Source organism: Lichenostomus cassidix, chromosome 11 (genome assembly GCF_008360975.1).
Source record: "Lichenostomus cassidix isolate B80296 chromosome 11, HeHo_3.0, whole genome shotgun sequence".
Lineage (NCBI taxonomy): Eukaryota > Metazoa > Chordata > Aves > Passeriformes > Meliphagidae > Lichenostomus > Lichenostomus cassidix.
Window position 1 is genome coordinate 6,329,450 of NC_139492.1, and position 22,837 is coordinate 6,352,286.

Here is a 22,837-nt window from a genome sequence, read left to right on the forward strand (position 1 = left end):
TTCCTTGGTGGTTTTGTCACTGTATTTGTATTGGGCAATATAAAGTGCAGGTCCTTCTCTAGGAGAAGAAGGAAGCACAAAACATCTCCAGATGATCCCAGCGGAGGGAGGGTGCTGAAATTCCTCGGTGAGAAGGAGACATGACTTCAGAATTGTGCGGAGAGGTGAAAAGGGCCTCTCCTGGGCTGGCCACAGCCTGAAGCTGCCCTGCACAGGCAGAGCGGGATGGTGACCGCAGGAGCGCTGCTTTGGTCGAGGCGGATCCCGGCCGTGAAGCCTGGATTGCCCCGTGCAATCCCTGTTTGTCTAGCGCAGATGTCGTGCATTAGGGCCCGGGCCGGCTCGGGGGTCAGTGCCCCGTGTGCTGCGGCTGCCCGGGCACGGCCGGCAGGGCCGAGGGAGCAGCGGCGGAGCTGCGGGCCGGGCCCGCCCATCCCGGCGGAAGCGGCGGTTGCCGGGGAGCGGCGGGCCGGCCGGGCCCTCGGCTGTCGGCGGGCGGGCGCAGCCCAGCCCGGCCCGGCCGGGAGCGCGTCTCCGCGGCCTCCCTCGGTGAGTTCTCTCGGGGCAGCCGCACAGGCCCCTGCCGGGCCCGGGGCCGCCCGCCGGGGCTCGGGAGCGGCGCAGGCTGGGGTCGGCGGGCAGTCGGGCCGGGAAGCGCCGGGCCGGGGCAGGGGCAGCGCCTGCGGGGGAAGGCTGCGGGCCCCGGGACCGCGGGACTGCGCTGCTGGCAGCGCCTCCCGAGCCGCCCTCCCCGGGCGAAGGCAGGCAGGAAGGTCCCGCAGCGCGGTCCGGTCCCCCGGCGGTGTCCGCTGTCGCTCAGCGCCGTGCCGGGTCTCGGCACGTGTCCCCGGGCAGGGCTGGTGTTGATCCGCTGTGCCAGCCCGGCCGGAGGAGCTGCGGGCTTCCACACACGCTGCAGCTCAGCGCGGGGCTCGTCCTTGCATCCCGGAGGAATCGCACGCGTTGAGGTGGGGCCTCCGTGTCGTCATCTGTGCTTGCCCTCCAGGGACAGGCCTGGGCTGCGGCTCTGTCATACCCACATCAGTCTCTGCCCACTTCAGTGTTGAGCACGACCCTCGGTCAGCTCCTGCTCCAGCTGCTGCAGGACACGTGTCTGACTGCCTGGGCAGACTGTCCAGCCTGGCGTTATGCCTACAGAGCTGTTGGTAGACACCAGCGCCCAGAAAACATGCTCCACATGCAAATGCCAATATCGCGCTTGGCTGTAGCTGTCCCTCTGGTTTCAGAGAGACAAAAGAAAAAAATGGGTCTTTGAGACTGGCAGGTGGGGAAGAGCTGGTGAGATCTGGGGAAACCCACATGAGGAATAGTATTAAAAGGAGAATATTAATCTCTCCCATAGCAGTCAGCAAGGAGAAAGCTTAGGCAGGGACAAAAACCACTGGGTAGTTTCACAGCACATTGACCTCAATTCCTGACCCCCAGTTCTTCAGGAGGAACAGTTGCAGATTGAGGTACCTCACTGTTTTGGTGCAGCCCTCAGGCATGGAAATTATCCTGATGTGACTTTCCATTTCAGCTAAAACTGTTGAGGAAGGAATCAAACATGCAAGACCAGCTGCACGGAGATTAGCCCTTTGATTTGCTGCAGATGACTTGCTCTGCTTATCACAGCTTATCACAACCGTGGGATGTTTTTTCCCATGCTTTTTGCAGAGATTGGCTCATGAAGGCAAGGAGCTGGGCTGGCGTCAGCTCTGTGTGTGGTAGCAGCTTCCTGGCCAGGGACCCAGGCACAGTGAAAATGTCATCTGTGAAGAAGAGGGAACGCTTCAAAGTTAGATGCAGTGGTTTCAAGGCTGTGAAATACACCTGCCTGAGGCTTGTCAGTTCCCATGTTTTGCAGTCACCTTAACTACGATGCCAAAAACAAGTCACAAAAGGAAGCTGTGGTTCTTACAGGCTCTGAAAGGGCTCAGTTCACCAGGGGAATAAGTAGCATTTTTATCACTTGGTGAGCTGCAGCAAAGGCCACAAGAGTCGAGTTAATAGTTGTTAAACTTACAGACACTCTGGGAGGGAGAGGGCTGGAGCCTGCATTGCTTGGTTCCTAGGCCAGCATAAAGTCCTGCTTCTGGTGGAGAAAGGAGCAGCCCACTGGGGGGAGTGAGCAATGCTGAAGTTATTGGGTTACTCCAGCAACTGCCCTGTGCCTCCTGCAGGTGTGCAGGGTGGCTGGGAGCTGTGACTCTTCCCTAGGGAAGCCTGCAGGCTGGCGGGGTGGAAGAGCAGAGAGGAGCTGTACACATATCTGTTTGCCTGGACTTATTCAGCCTGGTTTTGCAGAGTGTGCCTGCATCTCACAGCCTGTCAACACACAGGTGGTGTCTGTGTTCATAAGTATGTGCTCCTGCTGTGCTTGCTCTCCAGTGCTTCTCTGACTCCCGTGTGGAGGTATAAAACCCATGTTCCTTTTGGACAAAACGAACTCAGTGAAGGAAGTGACTTGTCTGATGCAGGGGTAGTGAGTGGAATTGGCTCAGCGCAGGACTGTTTGTGCTGCAAAGCTGTCCCAAGAAATGAAGCAGGTGGGAGTGGCAGCAGAGGAGGTCACACATCCCCTCTTGGCAGGAGTGGGCCGTGAGGGTCTCTCATGTTCCCTAAATAGGCCTGTGGTCAGCAGGAGCAGAGCAGCAGCTTGGGAAGGCTGTACCAGTGGTTGGTAACTGAGGCTGGACAGCTGCTTGCCGGGGCTACAAGATGGGTGCTGGGGGCTTTTGTCCCTCCTAGGTACCTACACAGGCAAGATGCTCCCTGTTGTAATGAGGTTGTCTGATCTTGCAAGATCCCAAGCCAGAGGTGATGTGACTTGCAAATCAGGGAGTGGGTGTCATTTGCAAATTCCCTGCATCAGGGCAGGGTGCAGTTGGGATGTGAAGGTATGAAACAAGCCTTCCATCCCCCGCCTCCCATCAACTTGCCTTTCCTCCTTCAATCCCCCGCAATAATTGTCTGCTCTGTTACAGGTCTTGATTTCAGCCTGTCATTTTGCGTGTAAATCACTGGGTTGGGACTCGAGTTCAGATCAAGATCAGATGTGCATTTCAAAGCCAGTAGCTGTTCTGGAGTGATCTCATGGTGAATGGTGAAACACTTTTTTGGTTTTTTTTTTGCTTTTTTTTTTTTTTTCTAGAATAAGAGAGCCTGTTCTGGCTTAGTAGGATCCATTATCAAAGTAGATTAAATAATACCAAGCCAGCATCCTTTTATCTCTGGCTGGGAGTCTGTGCCTGCTTGTCAGAAATAGCTTTTCCAGAGCAGCTGGGTGCAGGCTGCACATGCATGCTGGTGTGCAGCAGTCAGCACTGCTTACATTGCCTCTGCTGTTGTGTCCAGGAGATGAATAACAGCGTTTTGCTAATGGGTCTCATGTCAACAGGGGTGATTTAGCAAGGAAGACTGCAGTGCATTAGTTGCTATGACTCAGACTCACTCAGCCTTGCACTGATCGTTTATTGGTTTATAAATTAAACTGCAGATGCTGCATCCCATCAGTGCAGGCATGCCAAGGATCCTGAACGGGGTTCTTCCCGTCGAGTTGTCTGAGAAATGTTTAAATTACTGCCTCAGGAGTCAGGGAGTACAGGTTGTAGCCCCAGCTCTTACAGCAGTGACTCCAGCCAAGCTGTCCTGGCGCCTGTCAGAATCATGGTGTGGCTCTGATGAGGCTCTTGTGGCATCTGCTGAGAGCTCAGCAGCAGTCTGTGCCTGCTGGTGTGGCATCCTGCATCCTCATGTTCTGAGCAGGTTTGCTGTAGGCATAAAAATGCTGTCCAGGAGATCTTGGTGAACAGTGCAGGGAAATTGATGCTGGCTGTTCCTGTCCTTTCCTGCTGGAAGGGTCTGTGCTTCTGTCATGGGGAGGAGAGAGGCAAAGGGACCCGTTTGGGCCAGGGCAGGGACTTGTGGATGTGGGCTACACTGAAAGGTACTTCAGAAATGAAAAAAGGTGTTCTTCTAAGCAAATAGCTCTGTTCTCCCCAAGATGTGAGAAACCATCTGGGCTCTTTCCCTGAAATCCAGTGTCTGACCCTGCACGGTCTGGGAGTGAAGTGTTTTGTATTTTTGTGAAGTGTTTGTCCTTCTGAGGGTCAGCCCCAGCCTGCTGAGCAGTGGTCACAGCACACCACCCATTGTCAGGGAGATACAGCTGTGAGGGGCAGGGCTTCAACTTCCTCTGGACAGGTTGCATTTAGAGCCCAAGGTGCAACACAGTTCAAATCTCTGGCTAAAACCTGTCAAATGATGGCCAGGTACCTTGTGTTTCTTGTTCACTCCATCTGTGTCTGCATTTAATGTTTCTGCATGGGAGAACAAAGCCAAGAAGGACTTCTTGTACCAAAGGTACCAACGTTACAACAATTGTGGACATTTTCAGTACTGATAAAGACACTGATTATACCCACAGTAGGGACAGTGCTGCTGGACCCCTGGTTTCACCTTCATGAAGTCCAGTTTGGGGTGGTTTCTACCTGCAGGTCATCTCTGTAGCTGGGGGTCAGCTCTCTAATGAAGGTCAGAAATTCCCCTATACATATATCTATATCTATATCTATATATCTATATATCTATATATCTATATATCTATATATCTATATATCTATATATCTATATATCTATATATCTATATATCTATATATCATCTATATATCTATCTATTTTTTTTTTTTTTTAATGTAGCTTTTCAGTGGCTCAGTGCTCTCTGTTCATTTCTGTTCTCAGTGCTGGTTGGTTTCTGTGGCAGAGTGACGTGTGGCAGGATGTGTGAAGGGCCAAGCAGGATTTCTGGACCTATTCCTCCAGACCCAACGCTCTTTCCAGAGTATTACAGACGCCCCTTGTCAGGTGAGTCTTTGATGCTTGTTACAGATTTGGGGGTTTGTGCTTTGGCATGACAGCTTGATGTCCTTATCCCTTGGTGTCCTTGACAGTCTCTATTCACATTGATGAAGGTGCTTCTGATGGTGATCCTAAAGTGGTCTGTACAGCTGGCTGGAAGATGGGAAAACATAAGGCAGAGGTGGAGAGGGGGTCTTCACATTGTTTCTAGGCTGTGGGTGAACAAAACTGAGGTAAGATCATTTCTTGACAAAGTTCTTTTTCTTTCTCTGCAGCTCGAGGGAGGCTGGAAGGAAATGCCCAGAAGCTGTATTTAACCTCTGGCCTCCTGGACCCAGTTCCCAGCCCATACCCTGTTTTGGGCAGTGCCCGCCAGGCCCAGCCAGCCCCTCGCATTCGCCCCAGTGGGAAGGACTTCCTGGAGAAGGGACAGAAAGGGACACTCAGCCTCTTACTGCAGCTCGAAGGGATCTCCCTTGATGGGGGGCTGCCAGTCAAGAGTAAGTACAGCCAAGTCACTGCTGGCCTGAGCTGCCTTTGGGGCCAGGGAGGAAGCATCAGGGGTTTGGGGTGGATTCCCAGGATCTGCTGCCTGAGGAGGGCTTGAGTTTCACAGGGCTGCTCACCCCACCTCCAGCTTTTGGCCTGGCAGTGGAGTCACCTGTGCTGGAGCCAGTGATGTTTTGGCCTCCCTGGCTCCAGTCCCAGGTTAAGAATGGGAAGAAGGACTTTAAAAAAGGTGGAAAAATTTGGATTTCTTTACAGTCAAACTTATATGAATCAAGTAAAACCTTAATGTATTGAGGATGTTTAACATGGCAAGTTCCTTGTTGGTGAAGCCAAGCAGGATTTGGGAGGAGTGTCATATGAGGACATCTTTGCAAAAGACGTTCCCTTCTCCAGAGATGTCACCCAGAATACATTCAGAGGTCCAGGAAGGAGATAAGGTTGAGGCCTGTGTGTCATTTTAATTTACTTCATGCACTGGCATTGTCCTGAGCCTGGTACCAGTGAGGTGGATGCCTGAACTGCTATGTCCAAGCAGGGGGGGAATGAATGAGGGTCTGGTTTTGTCAGCTGAGATATCCCCTTGGGATATCCCCTTGGGATCTCCCTACTTAGAAGGACAACTTTTGATTCAAAAACAAAACAAAAAAACCCCTAATCCATAATCTTGATTCTGTCCACTTGAGTGTGGGGCAATGGCTAACCCTGAAACAGGAACATTGCAAATTCAAGGCTCTGCAGCTGCCATTAACCAGCGCTCTCCACTTCAGAAACACCGTGACAGCTGAACTGGGAGCTGGCCTTGCTCTTGAGAGGATGCTGGCATGGCTTGTCTGGCACAGTCCAAACAGGGACAAGTGGAGAACAAGGGTTTCTGTGAACACCAGCAGTGTGCACAGACCTGTGCTGGTGCTCATCTGGGCACAGTGGGATCCTCTGGCAGAAGAGTCAGTCTGGGAGTGTGCATCAAACATGGGCAGAATGCAGAGATGGTCTAGTCTGCAGAAGAGGGAAGAGCTTGCTGGTTCTCTGGGCTGTTGGACCTAATTTGGAACAGAGCTGTGGGCTCTGGTGCCAGTGCTCCAACAGCCTGTATCCCATGGCAGTGTCTGGCAGGTGAAGGTGTGTCTGTGTCCCCTTGCTGTGCAGGGAAAGAGGCCAAGGACTATGAGAAGGAAAATGTGAGGCGGATAAAGGAGATTCAGAAGAAGTGCAAAGAGAGGGAGCAAGCCCAAGAGCGCAGCCAGCCCAAGCCTGTGAAAGCTCTGTGGAAGTCCCAGAAATATGAAAATGTGGAGTCAAAGGTGAAGGCCAAACTGCAGGTTGGTATCTATGGAGCTCTTGAACTCTCCAGGCTTGGGATGTGGCTCAGCCATGAGGGGTGGTGGGACAATGGAGGTAGAGGAGTCCTGGAGCCTGCAGGATCTGGGGACATCTCAATGCTGAAGCACAAGGGCAGATGTGGCAGTGGGGCTGTGAGTGTGTGTGGTTTGGGTCCAGAGGGGGATTGCTGCAATAATCTGTGTGCTGCTTCCCCCTCATAGCCATATTTCCTGCTGAAGGATGCTCCCATCTGGCATTTCAGCTTCCCTGTGTTTGGGGCAGCTCTTCTCTGGGGTTTGTGCCAGAAGGCTGTGGCATTTTACTCCATGAATGGTGATTCTCAGAGGTAGATCTGCAGGCTGCATTGAGCCTCAGTCCAACTATTCCCACCCTGTGGATACCCAGTGGGCAGTGTATATCCACACATTCTTCTCCAGGCAATTGTCCTGGTGAGTAACCACTGCTCAGTGGCGACACACAGACATCTCCAAGCAGTCAGGGTTGAGGCCTCATAGATCAGCACAGCCTGAGTTGGAGTCTTCAAGTTCTTCCTCATCTCTGAGTTGCTTCTCTTTCATCTGTGGCCAGCTTTGGACACTAAAATGATGTGTATTGATAACAACTGCAAAAATTGGCAAGATGATTCTCAATCCAGTGGTTCCAAGTGCTGTGTCCCTTCTTCCTGGTGTGTCACCAACCTCTCTGATGTCCATGACCTTTCCACACATGGGAGCAAACCCACGAGTGCTTCAAGAACACAAGCCTACGCTCTTGTTTGACAAATCTTCTGGGTTAGAGGAAGATTGAGATAATTTCTTCCTTTGTTTTGGGGAAAGGGGGTGGTCTCTGCGCAGGCAGTTTCTGCGTGGTGCGTTACTTGTGCTCTGTGAATTCCTCCAGAGAGGCCCTGGCACTGACTCATGATGCTTTAACTGTTGCTGTGGCTCTCCTGGAGCTGAGGTGTTCCCTGTGAAGGATCTCCATCTTCTGTGGAGCTGCTGCTGCTGCTGCTGAGTTTCATTTGATTCTGCTGGATCTTGATGACTAATGCAGAGTTTCTTTTCTCTCATCTGTCCCTGAGGCTGTTAACTGCAGCAGTTACCTTGGAAAGGGCTGTGGCAGTCCCAGTGCTCCTGTGGAGGGAGATGGGGTGCACTGTGCTCTGTGCTCCTGAGGTCACAGCCATATTAGGTAAAGGTACTTCTAATTAACTTACCAGAGAGATCCAGATCTTTTGTTGAAACAAGACTGATCATCTCTGGAGCATGAACAGTCTGGGCAGTGCTGAGGGCATCCTATATCCTGCTCCTTACACCAAACCCACCCATGTGGCTGCCCAGTCCCACCATCAGTCTGTAGGTCTGCCCAGCTAAACAGGCCAGGCTAGAAGGAATCTTCCCCAGGGAACTGCAACTCAGCCGAGACCTTGAGTATCTGCAAAGATCTGGGGGCTGCCCTGTGCAGTTCCCATCCCTCCCAAGAGCAGAGCGGTGCCCTAGCTGCATTTATCATAAGGTCACACTTGCCACAGTGTCAACTTTCAATTTTCAGGGTTTGTTTGCAACAAGACTGTCTGAGATAGTCCCAGACTGCCTACTAGACATCAAGTACTGTCACCCGGTGCCAGTGCTAACCACAGCCTTTGAAGACACCCCTCAGATGCAATTCCACCAGACTCCTTCACTCTGTGCTCCTTTTTCTTTCTAGAGTGATATAACCACAGATTTGAGGTGCTGAGCAGAGCAGCACTTGAGAACAGCACCTCAGCAGGCAGTTTCATGCCTGTTTGATCCAAATGTGTGTTTCCGCAGATTCCCCCCCCATTTCATAGTGATTCTTTACAAAGGTCAGTTGCCAGGTTTAGTTAGATCTGTTACTGTTTGTGTGCCTTTGCTGGCTGACTACAGATTGTCTTCCCCCAAGAAGTTCTGCCAGCTCGTGGCAGAAAGTGTGTGCTGTCATGTGCTTGCTGGAAACCTGTGGCTGAGCCCATCCTTACCACCCAAATTTGGCTGGGAGGGTTTCTCTTTGCTCCAGCCTCCCTCCACTAGTGGATCTTTTCTTGCCTTTCCCAGGAGACCTCCCCACCTCCAAATCCTGAGGCTGTGAATTTCCTGAGGGCATATTCTCGCTGTGGCCCTGGGATCAAGCCGTGCAGACCACTCTCCCCAAGGCCTGTCAGAGCAAAAGCAGCAGCAGACACAGAGGCTCCAGAGGCACAGGGTGCTGAAACCAAGGTGAGTTACACACCAACTGCATTCATCCCAGGGATTTCTGGCACTCATCCATGGCTCCTGCCTTGAACTCTTCATGTGTCCTTCCAAAGTGTTGGGTCAGATGTGCTGCATGAGTGGGGAGATCTGTAAATACTGTTCCTGGCTGAAGGGAAGGAACAGGGTCTTGGTCACTGGATTGGTAAAATGGGTGTTTAAGGATTGCTCATGCTACCTTCTGACTTCATCCTCACTCACAGTTAAAGAGATCATGGAGTTCCCTTTGAAAATTCCACCTCCTCATGCCAGCAATCTCAAATCTGCTCTTCCAAGGGCTTTGCAGGAGGTCTTGGGGATTTAGAGGCTGTTGCAATTGTAATCAAAGAAACCGTGGCTTCTGGATGTTAGATAAAAATTTGGGAAATGGGTGTGTGTTTTAGTAAGGAGAATGAAATCAGCATTAATAGTTAAACCTTTCAAGTAGTCTGTTTGGGAGGTCCTAAACAGCTCCATGACTCATGTCCTTTTCCCTTGGCAAGTGTGAGGTTGTCAGTTTGTTGGTTCCTAAATGCCATGAATGACTTAATTAAACAGGACATGATCTCCAAAGGAGGAAAACCTTATATGCAAACACAGCCACATTCTCCCCTGTCTTGTCCAGCAGAGGAGCTGTAGTGGAGGTGCTATCTCTGGGGAAATGCCTTAAAGATAGCAAAGTTCCTGCTCTGCCAAGGGTTCTGTTGCATATCCTGGCCTGGTGAGCACCCAGCCTGTTTTTCCCCTACCCTCAAAATGCACCTGTAGGAGCAATGGGCACTATGTCAAGCCATCTTTTTTTCTGTCCTTCAGGTATTTAAGGCATGTGGTCATCTTGGGGACCTTAAAGAGGCCAGGTTTCAGCTCGGCTTTTGGTGCCTGCCTTCCCAAACCACTGCCTGTCTATGGCTGCACACTGAGACAGGCTGTGCTGAGGCTCTCCCTGTCCTGTTGTTACACATTCAGCATCTTGCATGGTGCCTCTTTGCTTTTTCCCTCGTGTGGACAGCAGCAGCTGTCTGTGTGCGTGTGCCCAGCCTGCCCTTGATGCCTTGGTCTCTCTCTCTTCTTCCAGATGCAGGTGGAGGGCAGGAGCATTGACTTCATCAGGCACAATGCCTGCATGGCCAAGCGAGCCTCCCTGCGCCGCTCCCAGTCCCTGCAGGCACTGGCTGAGCTGCTGGAGCAGAAGCATCGGGAGCAGGAGGAATACAATGCCAAGCAGAAGGGCCATGTCCCCCAGTAGTATGTATGCCCTCTGTGCTCCATGAGACTGTACCAGCCTTAATTGCATCCCCCAGCTTCTGCCCAGAGGGCTGTGCCATATACTGTGACCTGGGGAGTAAATGCTGTCCCTCCTGCTTTCTCGGCTTAACCAGCATCCCATGCCCAGTGTGACAGGGCTCAGGGAGTTTTTGTCTCCGCCTCCCTTGCTTGCTGTTGTACAGTGATGTTCACATGGGGATGCTCCATGTGCCTTGAGAAATGTGCTCCTGCCCCTTTGTAGGCTTTGCTCCACGTGGTGTAGCTTTGGCATTAAAAGGTCTGGTTTTGAAGAGGCAGAGAGCTCACTCTGCCTCACCAGTGTTCATTCTGCCTTGGGCTAGGAGTCTGAGGAGCACCCAGCTAGTGCTGTGCATTTTGGGGTTCTGTGTGCAAAACAGTTCCTGGGTGACCCTGTCCTAGGAATTACCATGATGCCAATCCTTTGGCTCTGCTGTTCTCTGCCAGCATCCCTGGCCATGAGCTGCTCTGTCTGACTTCATTCTGCCACTGGCCCGCAGATGGTTTGTCAAGGACTCAGTGAGCCAGAAATGAGGGGCAGCAGCTCTTATCTCCAAGGAGCACATGTTGGCCTGAGTACATCTCTGCCAGCAGCCATGTGGATGTGGAGCACATTTGCTCATCTACACACGTGGGTTAAACCCAGTGTATCCCCCGTGATGAGGGCATGGATCCCTGTGGTCCTCAGGCAGTGACACTGAGCCTGGCAGGGTTTTTAGGGTGCATTCCTGACCTCTGCCTGTGCCCCTGGGCCCCCCCTCCTGCCAGATGTGCTGACACCTCCTCCCCTTCACCTCGCAGCCTGCTGGAGAGGAAGGAGATGTGGCGCAAGCAGATGGAGGAGCGACTGCGAAACCTGCCAGACCCTGACACACCACCCGGCCACACCATGATGCCGGAGAGCCAGCGGCTGGAGACCCTCGGCAACCTGAAGCAGAGTAAGAGGAAAAGAAACAGGGATTCCAGCTCAGACAAAGAGGCAGTCCTAGACAGGATAAGGGAGGAGAGACACAGGGCCACATTCCTGCCACTTGGAGAGTTGTCTGGATCAAGGCATGTGTAGGCAGGATGTGAACTGTGCATGGAAAGAGCAATCGATGTCCTGCAGGTTACAGGATTTGCTCTCTGGAGCAGACTTGTCCAGTGGACCTGGTGTTAGGGTTGCTATTGCTCCTAAAATGTTAGAAAGATTTTGGTTGGAAGGGACCTTCAGAGGTCTCTAGTCCAATCCTTGTTCAAATCAGCTTTGAAAAGGATTCTAGGTCCTTGTTCCAGTGCTGCTGTCATGTTCATTGTCATAGCACTAGAAAAAGGATGGATTTCTTTGCTCTTCCACTTGCACAACTTGGTTTTTTCTCTTTTCACAGGCCAGGAGGAGTTGATAAAGGACCTGGTTCTGCTGCCAATGCGGGGAGACAGCCTCAAGATGCAGAAGAGGCGGGTAGAGCTTGAGAGGAAGCTCTCCCAGATAGAAGAGGCAATCAAAATTTTCTCAAGGCCCAAGGTTTTCATCAAGCTGGACTCCTGAGCTGGGGCCAGGTGTGCTGTGCTGCTCTGCCTGAACGTCCTTCATTGCTGGGCAGGAATGGATGTCACTTTGGGAGGGAAGGAGAGGAAGCCAAGTTCCAGACCTTGGACCCATGCAGGTTCCCTTACAGTGTCCAGTGTGCAGCTGGCATCTCTAACTCACCTTTCAGTGCTGTGTCTTGTCCACAGAAAAGTGAGAGAGTTGCCCTAATACCGGCCCTACTGAGTGGTCTGGGGAACAGTTGTCTCTGCTGCTTGACTTCTCACAGATCAACTCTCTGCTCTGGATTCTGGCATCACCTCTTACTTTCCCTTTTTTTCCTACTTCTAGAAACTGGTAGGTCTCTTGTGCTGCTCCCCATGGTGTTCTTTGTCACTCTCTTCCTCCTGAGCTGGACCATGTTTGTGGCTCATCCTGAGCATCTGAGGGCTCAGGGGACAGTTTGGGGACAATGACGAGGCACAGAGCTTAGTGTTTTCCGCCCAGGGAAGTGCTGGGCTGTCAGGAGGGTCTGGTGGGATGTCTGGAAGAAGCCTTTGTTGTCTGTGGGGCAGGACATACTCCAATAAATCATCGTTTCCATCTTGCAACATGTGTGCAGTTTCCAGTGGGTCCGGCAGGGCGTGAGGAGTGGTATGGGCAGCAGAAACCATAAGCATTGGCACAGTGCAGGCAGAGGATGAGCTGTGGGCTTCACAGGGCTGGGTGCTGGGACACTGGTGAACACGGAGTGGAGAATGTGCAAAATCCTGCTGGATCTCCATCCACAGGCTAGGAGGACAGGAAGGTGATATTGTGGAGGTGAGCTTGCTGCCTCCTTACCTTCAGATGCCACGCAGGGAGCTGTGCAGACCTTTGCAGGGACTCTGCTGCATGAAGCAAAGGAAAATTTTAGCTGTAAGGGATTGCTGGAGGGTTTGGTGCATCTCCTGCTCAGTGGAGACACAGTGCCACAGCTTGGAGCCATATCCAGCTGAATCAGGAGAATGTCCCAGGATGGAGTTGCCCCCATTACCTTGCTGGGGCTCTGTTTCCAGACAGTGCCACCCTCAGGGGGAATGCTTTTTCCCCTGAAGTCCCATCAAGTTTTCCCTTGTTGCAGCTTGTGCTGTTGCTCTGTCTCCTTTTGCTACACAGGGTGGAGATACTGTATGTGGATCCCCCAAGCAGATGCCTTATTGCAGGGGTTGCTCCATCCTGGGCAGGATTTTGTTGGTTGGGGTTGTTGTGGAGTGTTCCAGCCCTGCCTGTGCCATCTGGCACACTGCAGTGCCCTGGGGTGTCAGAGCTGATGCTGCTGCCAAGGCCAGGGAAACTTTTGGCAGTCGAGGGCTAGAGGAGGTGAGATGCCAACTGGAAAGTCACCCCATGTGCCCCTGGGGCCACCTCAGGGCAAATCCCACAGGCAGGCTGAGCCGGCTGGATGAGAGTGACTGGGGGCCACAGGCACAGCCCCTGGGCACCTCCCTGCCCAAAACAAGCCTGGGCTAACCAGCCCTGCTGCCAGATCTGCTCTCCGGTCTGTCTGGGCCCTGGCTGTGTGCTGTGAGTGTCCTCAGCCCTCACTGCTGTCCCCTGCCTGAGGCTCTGCATGGAGAGTTGGAGCTGGCTTTTCAGACCCTGAGAGCTGCAGGTCTTTCTTCTCTTCAGTCCCACCACGTGGCTTTGGCAGCAGTGAGAGGTCCCTTGGCAAAACAGGCAGGAGAGCCAATGCAGGCAGGCCCTGGGTGCTGATCCAACCCAGCTGCTCCCATGTGGCTGCTGGTGAGATTTTGGCTACAGTGGCACAGGGAGCTTTGTGTGGTTTTGATCTTGGGGATCAGCAAAGACACCAGGACACAGCTCCCCCTTTACTGCAGAAGTGACTGGCTCTGCAGCTGGCTGTGGTGTGGACTCATAGCACCTGCACCCAGCACTGTCCCAGGGGAGCCAGGCCAGGCCACCTGGCAGCAGCTGCACTTGCTTCCCATGGGGTTTCATCTGAGGGCTGTGAAAGAGCTCTTGTGCCATGAAGAGTTTGGCACCACAGAGGTGCCCTTGTTCCCCAAGCACCCATGTCCTGCTGGGGCAAACAGCCCTGCCCTCAGGTGCACCTCCCTGCTGGACTCATGGCTGGGCTGCCTCACCCAAAGATGTGGCTGGTGGCCCTGCCAGGTTGGGCTACAGGTGTTGGTGCTGAAGGTGGATGCTGCAGGAGATGTGGCAAGAGGGGGTGAAGGACTATGGGGATGGCCAGCCACAATCTGGCCAAGCCTGTTTCCAGCCAGGACAGGAGGAAAAGCTGTCACCACTGTGAGTCCAACTGGTCTCAGCAGCATCACCCAACTGGGGTGTTGTTCTGTGCCTCCCTGCAGGCAGAAGGTGCTGGTCCAGGGCTAGTCCAGGCCAGTAGCAAAGCAATAGCCAAAGCCACCACCAGCATGGCACTTTGGGAGAGGGATTGAGGGTGTTGGGAGCCCCAGCAGAGCAGCAGGGGCAGATATGGACCATGTTGCCCTGAGCTTGGGGCTGAAGAAGGAGGATGGGGCTGCACCATCCCCAGCAGTGTTTGCAGGGCTGAGTGACAGCCAAGGTGCTGCTGTCAGACCAGGTGTCCCCTGCGTTAGTTAGGGCACCACAGTGGGGACAAGACGGGAATGGGGGGACCAAGCAAGGCTCATTGCATCAGGCCATGAGGCCAGGTGGCTGCGCAGAGCAGCCTGGGCATGTGCTGTGGGACAGACATGTGGGTCCTGGTGGGCTCACCCAGCACAGCACCAAAGCCACAAGGTATGCCAAGGTCAAGGCCACTGCTCCCAGGCACTGCCTTGCATGCATAGGGCTGGGGTACCCACCTGCTGTCCCTTTCCTCCCTGCAGTGACATGAACCAGGGACAAGCATGGTTCTTTCTAGAAAAGGTTTTACTGTCCATTGCAATATATTAATGATGCATATTTCAATAAAATAATTAAAAACCCCCACTTGCTTGGAAGGGGAGGCAAGGGGGCTCAGAGGGGCAGTGCCTGGCTCGAGTGGGCACCATAGTGGGGCTCCCGGGGTCACGGAGGGTGGGAGAGGGCAGTGGGCAGCCCCTTTCCACCCCTGCCCGCCAGCCGCATCATCACCCTGGTGTCCACATGAAGCCCGGATGAGCCTAAACCCGGCCGGCCACTGAGTGGCACGAGCCCCACAGCTATAGGGTGAGGAGGGTGCCATCCTCCCGTCCGCTGCCCCGGCCAGGGCTGCCGTCGTGGCTGCCGAGGGACTGCAGGGAGCCCCGTGAGCTGTGCGGGGACAGGCTCCGCTGGAGGGGTCCATCTGCTGGGCCCCCATTGGGGCAGCCCCCAGGGATGTAGTGGGACGCGCTGTCACTCTCGATGACCAGGTCACCCTCCTCGTCGCTCTCGGCCGTGCTGTAGTTGCTCAGGTACTGCGAGGCAGGGCTGGGGGTCTGCTGGCTGGGGGTGCTGTCCGTGGACATGCCGGAGCTGCCCGAGGCCTTGCTGCTGCGGATGACGTTGTTGCGCTGGTTGGCCGGCTTGACGGTGATGATGAGGTTGTGGCTGTTGGCCACCATCATGTCCGTCACTTGGTCCAGGGACTTGCCAGCCACGTCGATGCCGTTCACCTCCAGGATCTCGTCGCTCACCGCCAGCAGCCCCGTGCTCTCGGCCAAGCCGCCCTTCACCAGGCGGGAGATGAAGATGCCGGGCACCTTCTCGACGCCCTGCGGGGCCACGCGCACGCTGACGCCGTCGCGGATGTAGAAGCCCAGCGGTTTGTCGGAGCCGTGCTTGTGGAGCCGCACGCGCCGGTGGGTCTCGGGCAGGATGTCCACGTCGATGATGGAGGAGATCTGGCGGAAGTCCTGGGGCATCCCGATGAGGAGGTGAGGCTTGGCTCGGTAGTGTGCTGGGCGCAGCAGCCCCTTCTTCTTCCGCTGCAGGGAGTTGGAGGCAAAGACGCTGGCGTCAGACTCCGCTGTAGGGAGCAAGGGAGGACACAGGTCAGGCACCGCAGCTGCCGGGGATACGAACGCGTGCCTTGGCCCCGGGTGTTGGGGCAGCAGTCAGAAGGGCACTGCTCACAGGTTTCACCAGCTTTTCCTCCCCAGATCATCAGCCTGGCTTTCCCTGCAGCCTGTCTCCGCTGGGGCCCATCTCCTGGGATTACCCAGCGTACACAGGCACACAGGCCAGGATTAGTGGGATCGAGGCAGTGATTCAGCCTTAATCACACTTTAAGCCAAACTCTGCAGTTTAACACTAGAGCTGCCAGCTCTGATGGTCTGGGAGCTGCAGCCATGCCCCAGTTTGGGTTTGGGGAGAGGAGACCCCCCACATGAGTGTGCTGTGGTGGCAGCCTCCTCCCTTAGGGTGAGTCCAACCCCAGGAGACAGCACTAGAGTCCCCTGCCCCACTAGAGCAGGGCTATTGCTGGCATGGGCTGGTGATGGCCACCACTGTGTCCTGCAGATCTCTGCCATCCCTAAGGACAGAGACTCCCCACCTCCTGGAAATTCATCCCAGGGCTGCAGCATCCTCTGGGTCCCTGAATATCCCAGAATGTGATTTGTGCCTATGCCTCTTATTCCACCATCAGGCACCTTTGCACAGGGTTTGACTCCCTCCTTCCAGACCATGCCCTGGGGCTGCTCCATGAGGCCCAGCTCCAGCCCATCCTCCTTGGCCTCATCCAGCAGGTGCTGGGGCATATCCCCTGGTTCCTCTCTGGTTTCTCCCAATCTCTTTCCATGGGGGAAAGAGCCCAGGTCTGCATGCTCCATGGTCAGCACATTCTGCACTGTGTCCCCCATCAGCACCTGGACCCTGCTCCAGCTGCAGGGCTGCTGGGGATGTCCCCGAGCCCAGGGGACATGGGATTTCTCCCTAGCCAAGCCAGCCTGCCAGGGCTCCTGGCTTATAAATATCTCCCTGCACACACAGCCTTGGCATATTTTTAGCTCGGGGAAGGGCGGCGGAGGCTTTCCCACAGCTATTTCAGCACACAGCTCCTCTCCAAGGGGCGCAGAGTGGCTGGGCCAGGCAGGTCCAACACCTCAAGGATGAGCCCAGTGGTGGCCCTGGCAATGTCCCACTCTTTCCCCTGCCCTTCCCATGAGCCTAGGGCCAGCCAAGGAGGGGCAGTGCTGCTGTCCCAGCCAGGCTGCCCCACAGGGACGGCTTCACCCAATGGTGTGATGGCACAGAGGAGAGCCCAGCTTCAGCCTTTGCTTTTGCTGTGGCAGGATTGGCAGCTGTGGAGCCCACTGACAGGAGCACACCAGTGTGTGTGCACAGCTGCCTGCACCCAGCAGTGTGAGAGCCTCTGCAGCCACATTCCTCAGCGACCCAGACCGGTTCAACGACAGCCCAGCCTTGGGATGACCTGGATCCATTTTAAATTAGCTGTGATTCACCCAGGACTTGCTCCTGGCCTCTCTGCACACCTCCCTGTGGTGCTGCTGGCCCTGCGGCCCCTCTCCCGCAGGCACAGCCCGGTGCTGGGGCTCCCTGGTGCTGCTGCTCGCCTTTCTTATCATGCTGCCTGTGGAGCCAGGCTGTGCCTGCTCACTCTCCACACTGTGCTGTCTCGGCACAGTCAGCTGTGGGCCCTTGCAGGCTTTTCCAGCAGCAGGCAGGGTGGCTCTTGGGAGCAGAAGCGATGCTCCCACAGCAGCCCCGGCACACCCACCCCTGCACGGGTTCTCCATGTCACAGCCTGGGTCCATTGGGCCAGGAACAGGGAAGGATTCAGCACTGGCAGTGACAGCCCCTGAGAAAAACCACAGGCTCCAGCAGCCTGGATCACTGCTGCCAGCCCCCACACCAAGTAGCCACAGAAGAAACATATGTCCAGGGCATACCATACCACCCTGATGCAAAATCCCAGGAAACCTGGCACAGCAGCCAGGGCTGGCAAATGGCATCACCCCTTGCCTAGAGACTTCATACCACTAACATGAGCTGGAAACACAGACTTGCTCTGGATGCTGTGCTGGGAAAACTGTGGCTCTGGGACAGGCTCTGGCTCTGTGAACTGCTGACTGATGATGCTATGAAAGTGAAAACCTCGGTGCTACTAAACTGAGTGGAAGGGGATGGGCTTGTTTTCCCTGCAAGAGGAGAAATACTCAGAGCATTTGTCACTTGGAGTCTTTCATCCTCTCCAGGATGCTGCTATCAGGTGTACCAGTGCAAGGAAGTGGCTCCCTGGGAATATGTCAGTAAGGTCAGGGCAAGCCTCTGGGCTGCCAGGGGGGCACCAAGCCTCTTCCCAGCACTAAAAATCCAGCAGCACCCAGCACTCTGAGAGCCCTGCCAAAATGATGGCTGTTGCCTCCTCAGGGCAGGGAGCTGGATGAGGTTTCTGGCACAGCGCTCACGGGAGTAACACAGGTGTTATCTGAGAGCCCACACAAGCTTGGCTGGAAAACAGGACTTCAAAGGGGTGAATTGCAAAGATCTGCCTTTGCTCACCAGGTCGCACTGGGCAGGGCTGGGGCAGGTGCCCTCAGCAGCCAGGGAGAGCCCATTTGGGTACCACAGCCCTGGTAGGGCTCTGGGAACTTCCCAGTGCCACCATCTCCACATCCATCCATCAAACCAGTGGCTGGAGAGTATATGACCAGCCATGCCCCTGCTGGCACAGTCCAAAGGTGGAACCAGCAGTACTGTGGGATGTGGCTCATCTCTCTTGATAGGAGGATGGATCCAGTGCACAGCTTACCCTTCTTCTGGATGATGACCCTGAGGAGGGGGTTGGCAGAGGACAGGGCTTTGTGGTAGTTGTCATCATTGTTGATGGGCAGGAGGTCGCCGTGGATGTCCGTGTAGCCCAGGAGCACATCTACCCGTGGGATCTGGTGCACTGTCTGCAGCAGCTGGTAGAAGTCCTGGAAGCTGCCGGCGCCGGAACGCTTCATGGCAAAGCGGCGAAATTCAGCGTCGAACTGCAGAGGAGGACGAGGAAGAGGAGGAAGAGGGTGACTCTGGCTCCGGCTGGCAGGACCGATGCAGGCAGGGCACCACAGAGAGCTGCCCCAGGGCAGGCAGAGCCTTGATGCTGCCGGCTCCCGAGCCCAGCAGCACCAAGGCAGCAGCGCCAGTGAGGAAAAGCCCGTCCCAGAAGCTAAGTAAAAGGAGCAAAGCCGTTTTTCTGCCCAAACACTGAAGTGATGGGGCAGAGAGATGGCCCCGCGGCAGAGGAAGGACCCTCTGGCCGTAACAGCAGCCGTGGCAGGCTCTGTGCTGCCGGGAGGCCCTTCCCTGCGACACGGGCGCTGCCGTAGCACCTGGTGAGCAACAGCGCTAATTAATGCCTCCTTCCGTCACGACGAAGGGGAAGCCAATTAAGAACAGGCTGAGGAACACAGCGAAGATCGCGCTGCCCGCGGGGGTCACACCCCAGCTGTCGGGGCAGGCGGTGGCCACCACGTCCTGGGAAGGAGGGCACCCTGCACCCTGCCGGGGGTCCGGGGCAGGCAATGGCACAGCCGGGCGAGTGCACAGCTGGATAAGGGTGCAGAAAGGGAGTGCACACATCTGGGCGAGCACAGGGATAGGCGTGTGGACACAGGTGGATAATGGTGAATATCTGGGTGAGGGCACACATCTGGGCAAGGGTGTGCCAGGTGAGCGCATATCTGGATGAGCAGACACGTCTGGGGGAAGCCACATCTGGGCGAGTGCACAGTCATGCAGGTGTGCACATCTGGATGCACGACAGGGGATCGTCCCTTGCTGGGGGTGCACATCTGGGTGATGGTATAGCCAGGGATGCGCATGCCTTGGAGAGCACGCACATCTGAGTGAGTGCACATCTGGGCGAGGTGTGTCCCCGGGGTGACCGCACAGCCAGCTCACCTGCACCGGCGGGGCCACCCCGCACACCGGGGCTGCCGGCACGGCGCACCGGCGCCTTGCGCATCTGGCGAGCGCTCAGCCGCGGCGTTCCCACGGCCGTGCCGAGCGAGCCCGCGGCCCGGCAGAGCCCACGGTGGCGGGACGCGGCGGCCACCGGGCCGGGCTGGGCTGGGGGAGGCTCCGGGCAGCGCCGCCGCAGCGCAGGGGAGAGGAGAGCCCGCACGGCCTGGCTCCCGCGCCGCTCCCCGGTGCGCGGTGCCACCCCACGTGTGCTGCCCGACGCGGAGGCGACGCGCTCGGTCGTGACCCGGCGGAATCGGCATCGGCATCGGCGTCGGCATCACCGGCCCCGTTCCCGGCGGGCGCTTACCTTGCTCTTGACCTCGATGACGGGCTCGGCGGAGCGCGCCGGCGTGCGGTGGTGCTTGGCCATGGTGCGGGCCGGGCCGGGCCGCGGGGCCGCGCCGCCACCGCCGCTCCCGCGGCCACGGGGGATTTTCACCGGCCATGACGTCACCGGCGGGCAGGCCGGGCGCCGCCGCGCCATTGGCCCTGGCGAGGCAGGGGGCGTGGCCGGGTGGCTGCTGACAACGTCGCCGTGGTAACGGGGGTGGGGACGGGCGGGCGGCAGGACCCCCATCCCCGTCCCCGTCCCCATCCCCACGCCCGTCCTATCCTAATCCCCACCACGCTGGCCCCGCCGCTCCACCCGAGCACGGCCCCGCTCCCCGTCGGGCCGCCGCCGCACCGGGACGGCACTGGAAACCGCGCCGTCGGTATCTCACGGCTGTCAGGAACTTCATTAGCGACACATTAGACCCAACACCGGCCGCGCTTTGGGGACACCGAGCTGCGGCACGCAGCCAGCATCCGCACGGAATCCCCGCGAGTGTCACCGGTGGAAGCCTCGGCCCCGCCCGGGAATATCCCGGCGTTTCCCCATGTTGGCAGGGGGCTTCTGATGCCACCGGTTTGGTGGCCTTTGGCAGAGGCATCCCTGGTAGTAGGGGATGTTTTCCAGCTGTGCCCCACGTTTCCCAGCTCCTCGTTACACTTTCGTTCTGTTTTTTCTCCCTTGTCTGGCAGGAAAGTTTTGTGGTGCCCAGGAGCAGTGTGGACCAGGGAAGGTTCATCGTTTCGGGGATGATTTGCTTTACTGAGCAGTGGATCAGCTGAGCAAGTGGAAGGAAAATTCCCAAATTCACTGGGTGTGAAGCAAAGCCCCTCCGAGCCCGTCCAGCACCAGGCTGCCAGGATGTGCAGCCAGAGCACATCTCGGTGCTGCCGGGCTGTGTTCACAGGTGATGCCCTTGGGATGTGTCTCTGGCAGAACTGGCTCTGCTCAGGCACAGAAACACTCAGGGAGAGCCAGACAGCCCCTTCCCTGCAGACCCTGCTGCGGTGCAGCTCTGCCGGTGATGCCAGAGCATGCTGTGAGCTCCTTGCCTGCCGGCCCCAGAATCACCAGCCCCAGTGCCTGAACAGGACTCCTGTTCATGGACTCCAAGGAATCTTGGAGCCAAAGAGGCCATGGCAGCAGCAGCACAAAACAGTTTTTAAAGCCAGACACCTAACGAGCACAGTGCATCCAACAGAATAAACATATTGAACCATGTCTGGAGAATCAGCCTGACTCGTCTGCATTCTTGCCCTTTGATCCTTGCCCTATCCTGGCCCAGGGAGCAACCTTTGGACAGGACAAGATTGCATCACACCCCGGCATCCCCTCAGCACCAAGTCTGAGTTAGCTGGACGGTGGCTCCTGGCAGGCTCATCCCGTGTCACTGTGCCTGGGTGAGCAAAGGAGCACATCAGGCTGCAAGACCATGGGGCATCTCCTCATGTGCTGTAAATTCTCCACCGGCTGTTCCTGCTGTGCCGAGTGATTACCACGCCATGAAAACCAGCCTGACCACAAACAGAGCTGTAAACTCATCAGCAATACTCCCCTCAGCCCCCCCAGTTTTGTTGTTTTCTTTTTTAACACAGTAATTGTGTTGAGGTCAGAGAGATAATCCTGATTTACACCGTGGTTAATATTTACGCAGGTGACAAAAGCAGCTTGCAACCCTTCATCTCCAATTTTGGTCAATCGGAGTTAATTGTTCAGCAGGACAGTGAGGTGATGTGCTGGTCACACCTTCTGTTTTGTGCTGTGGCTCCTTATCTGCTGCCGCAGAGTGAGTTAAGCTAAGCAGACAGTATCAGGGCAAGTGTTTATTTTGCCTCAGTCCCAGGAGCTCTGAATCAGCTTTTGGAACTGGAGCATGTGCTACCTGATGTCCAGATACATCCACTGACTCCAGATTCACCAGTCCTTGGCTGCTGTGGGTGAGGGCAGCGAGGGCTGAGCTCTCCAGGGTGTCCAGCACCTCTGGACATGGAGCTGCTGAAGTTTAGCACTCAGGTGCCTCAGGATGTCATTCCCCCAGCCACTGCTCCAAGCCAGGTCAGTGCTGGATTCAGGTAAGTTTGTCCAGTGAGCAGGCATTTTTCCCAACAATGGCTCCGACAGAGAATGGGCAGTGAGCAGCTCAGTTGAGCTCTGCCCCTCTTATCTGTGTTGGGGGAGAAGCACAGGAGCTTGAGCTTCAGCTACAGCTGCCCACCTGGTCCATGGGCAAACAATAGCATAGGGAGTCCCTGATAAAACAGAGTCCAAGATCCCGGTTTCACTCCAACACCTGCACAGCCTTACCCTGTCCCTGCCACCCACGGCAGTCCTCTGGGTGCTCTGAGCAAAGGCTGCAGCCAAGCGAGCAGCAAAGTCACCTTGACCTTAACGGGGAACAATGGCAAGGGTGGCCCTGCACACTGTGTTTGTCTTTCCCCACTGCCAGTAGGAGCTGAAGGACAGGGATCATGGTGTGTACTGACGGAGCATGAACAGCAAATAGCTCTGGCAGTGTCTCCCTGGGTTGGCAGGACACAGAGCAGAGGCTGGGGAGGGAAAGCCCGCCTGGGCATTGAGCCCTCCTAGGGACAGCAAGGACAGAGCAGGCAGGAGTGCAGCCTCAGTGCTCAATGTGGGATGTGGATATGACAGAGGAACGGGCTCCGATGGAATACTCCACCCTCACAAGGATGTCCTCTGGCAGCCGTGGAGGGTTTACCGGACCAGACCTGGCCTCAGCTCATTTCTCCATGATTTTGTTTTGTCGGCTCCCACTCAAAGCAGCGCTGCCCTTTGGCTCATCTCTTCCCCGGGAAGCCGCGGGGTGATGAATCCCCGTGGCAGAGT

At 55.8% G+C, this 22,837-nt stretch overlaps 2 protein-coding genes and 1 long non-coding RNA gene across 5 annotated transcripts; 2 read left to right on the top strand and 1 right to left on the bottom strand.

Annotated features, from left to right (window-relative positions):
• Nucleotides 1-402: 402 nt before the first annotated feature.
• Nucleotides 403-12,341, top strand: ENKD1 (enkurin domain containing 1). Of its 3 annotated transcripts, none has more exons than XM_085071539.1 (9): nucleotides 411-549; nucleotides 2,988-3,106; nucleotides 4,744-4,866; nucleotides 5,136-5,360; nucleotides 6,517-6,689; nucleotides 8,766-8,927; nucleotides 10,015-10,184; nucleotides 11,025-11,161; nucleotides 11,591-12,341. In XM_085071539.1, the coding sequence occupies exons 2-9, from the start codon at nucleotides 3,097-3,099 to the stop codon at nucleotides 11,749-11,751; spliced, it is 1,161 nt and encodes a 386-aa protein (XP_084927665.1). In that variant the 5' UTR covers nucleotides 411-549; nucleotides 2,988-3,096; the 3' UTR covers nucleotides 11,752-12,341. The 3 variants fall into 3 exon arrangements, with proteins under 3 accessions (XP_084927667.1, XP_084927665.1, XP_084927666.1); XM_085071540.1 differs by having other exon boundaries at nucleotides 2,988-3,099; XM_085071541.1 differs by lacking the exon at nucleotides 2,988-3,106 and having other exon boundaries at nucleotides 403-549.
• Nucleotides 12,342-14,636: 2,295 nt separating this feature from the next.
• PARD6A (par-6 family cell polarity regulator alpha) lies at nucleotides 14,637-20,116 on the bottom strand. Its single transcript, XM_085071538.1, has 3 exons — nucleotides 19,967-20,116; nucleotides 18,461-18,683; nucleotides 14,637-15,712 (listed from the first exon to the last, which is right to left on the bottom strand). The coding sequence occupies exons 1-3, from the start codon at nucleotides 20,027-20,029 to the stop codon at nucleotides 14,925-14,927; spliced, it is 1,074 nt and encodes a 357-aa protein (XP_084927664.1). The 5' UTR covers nucleotides 20,030-20,116; the 3' UTR covers nucleotides 14,637-14,924.
• Nucleotides 20,117-20,124: 8 nt separating this feature from the next.
• Nucleotides 20,125-21,525, top strand: LOC146432129 (uncharacterized). Its single transcript, XR_014854492.1, has 3 exons — nucleotides 20,125-20,197; nucleotides 20,683-20,897; nucleotides 20,987-21,525. It is a non-coding gene; the product is annotated as an uncharacterized LOC146432129 (long non-coding RNA).
• The last annotated feature ends 1,312 nt before the right edge of the window (nucleotides 21,526-22,837 follow it).

What these genes read in the sequence shown, in the direction of transcription:
- PARD6A (XM_085071538.1), bottom strand. Translation starts at nt 20,029, where the DNA reads ATGGCCAAGCACCACCGCACGCCGGCGCGCTCCGCCGAGCCCGTCATC. An exon ending in TCATCGAGGTCAAGAGCAAG is followed by an intron (nt 18,684 to 19,966) that starts GTAAGCGCCCGC and finishes CCTCCTCTGCAG; the next exon opens with TTCGACGCTGAATTTCGCCG. An exon ending in GGTCATCATCCAGAAGAAGG is followed by an intron (nt 15,713 to 18,460) that starts GTAAGCTGTGCA and finishes TGCTCCCTACAG; the next exon opens with CGGAGTCTGACGCCAGCGTC.
- ENKD1 (XM_085071539.1), top strand. An exon ending in TTACAGACGCCCCTTGTCAG is followed by an intron (nt 4,867 to 5,135) that starts GTGAGTCTTTGA and finishes CTTTCTCTGCAG; the next exon opens with CTCGAGGGAGGCTGGAAGGA. An exon ending in CCTCGGCAACCTGAAGCAGA is followed by an intron (nt 11,162 to 11,590) that starts GTAAGAGGAAAA and finishes CTCTTTTCACAG; the next exon opens with GCCAGGAGGAGTTGATAAAG.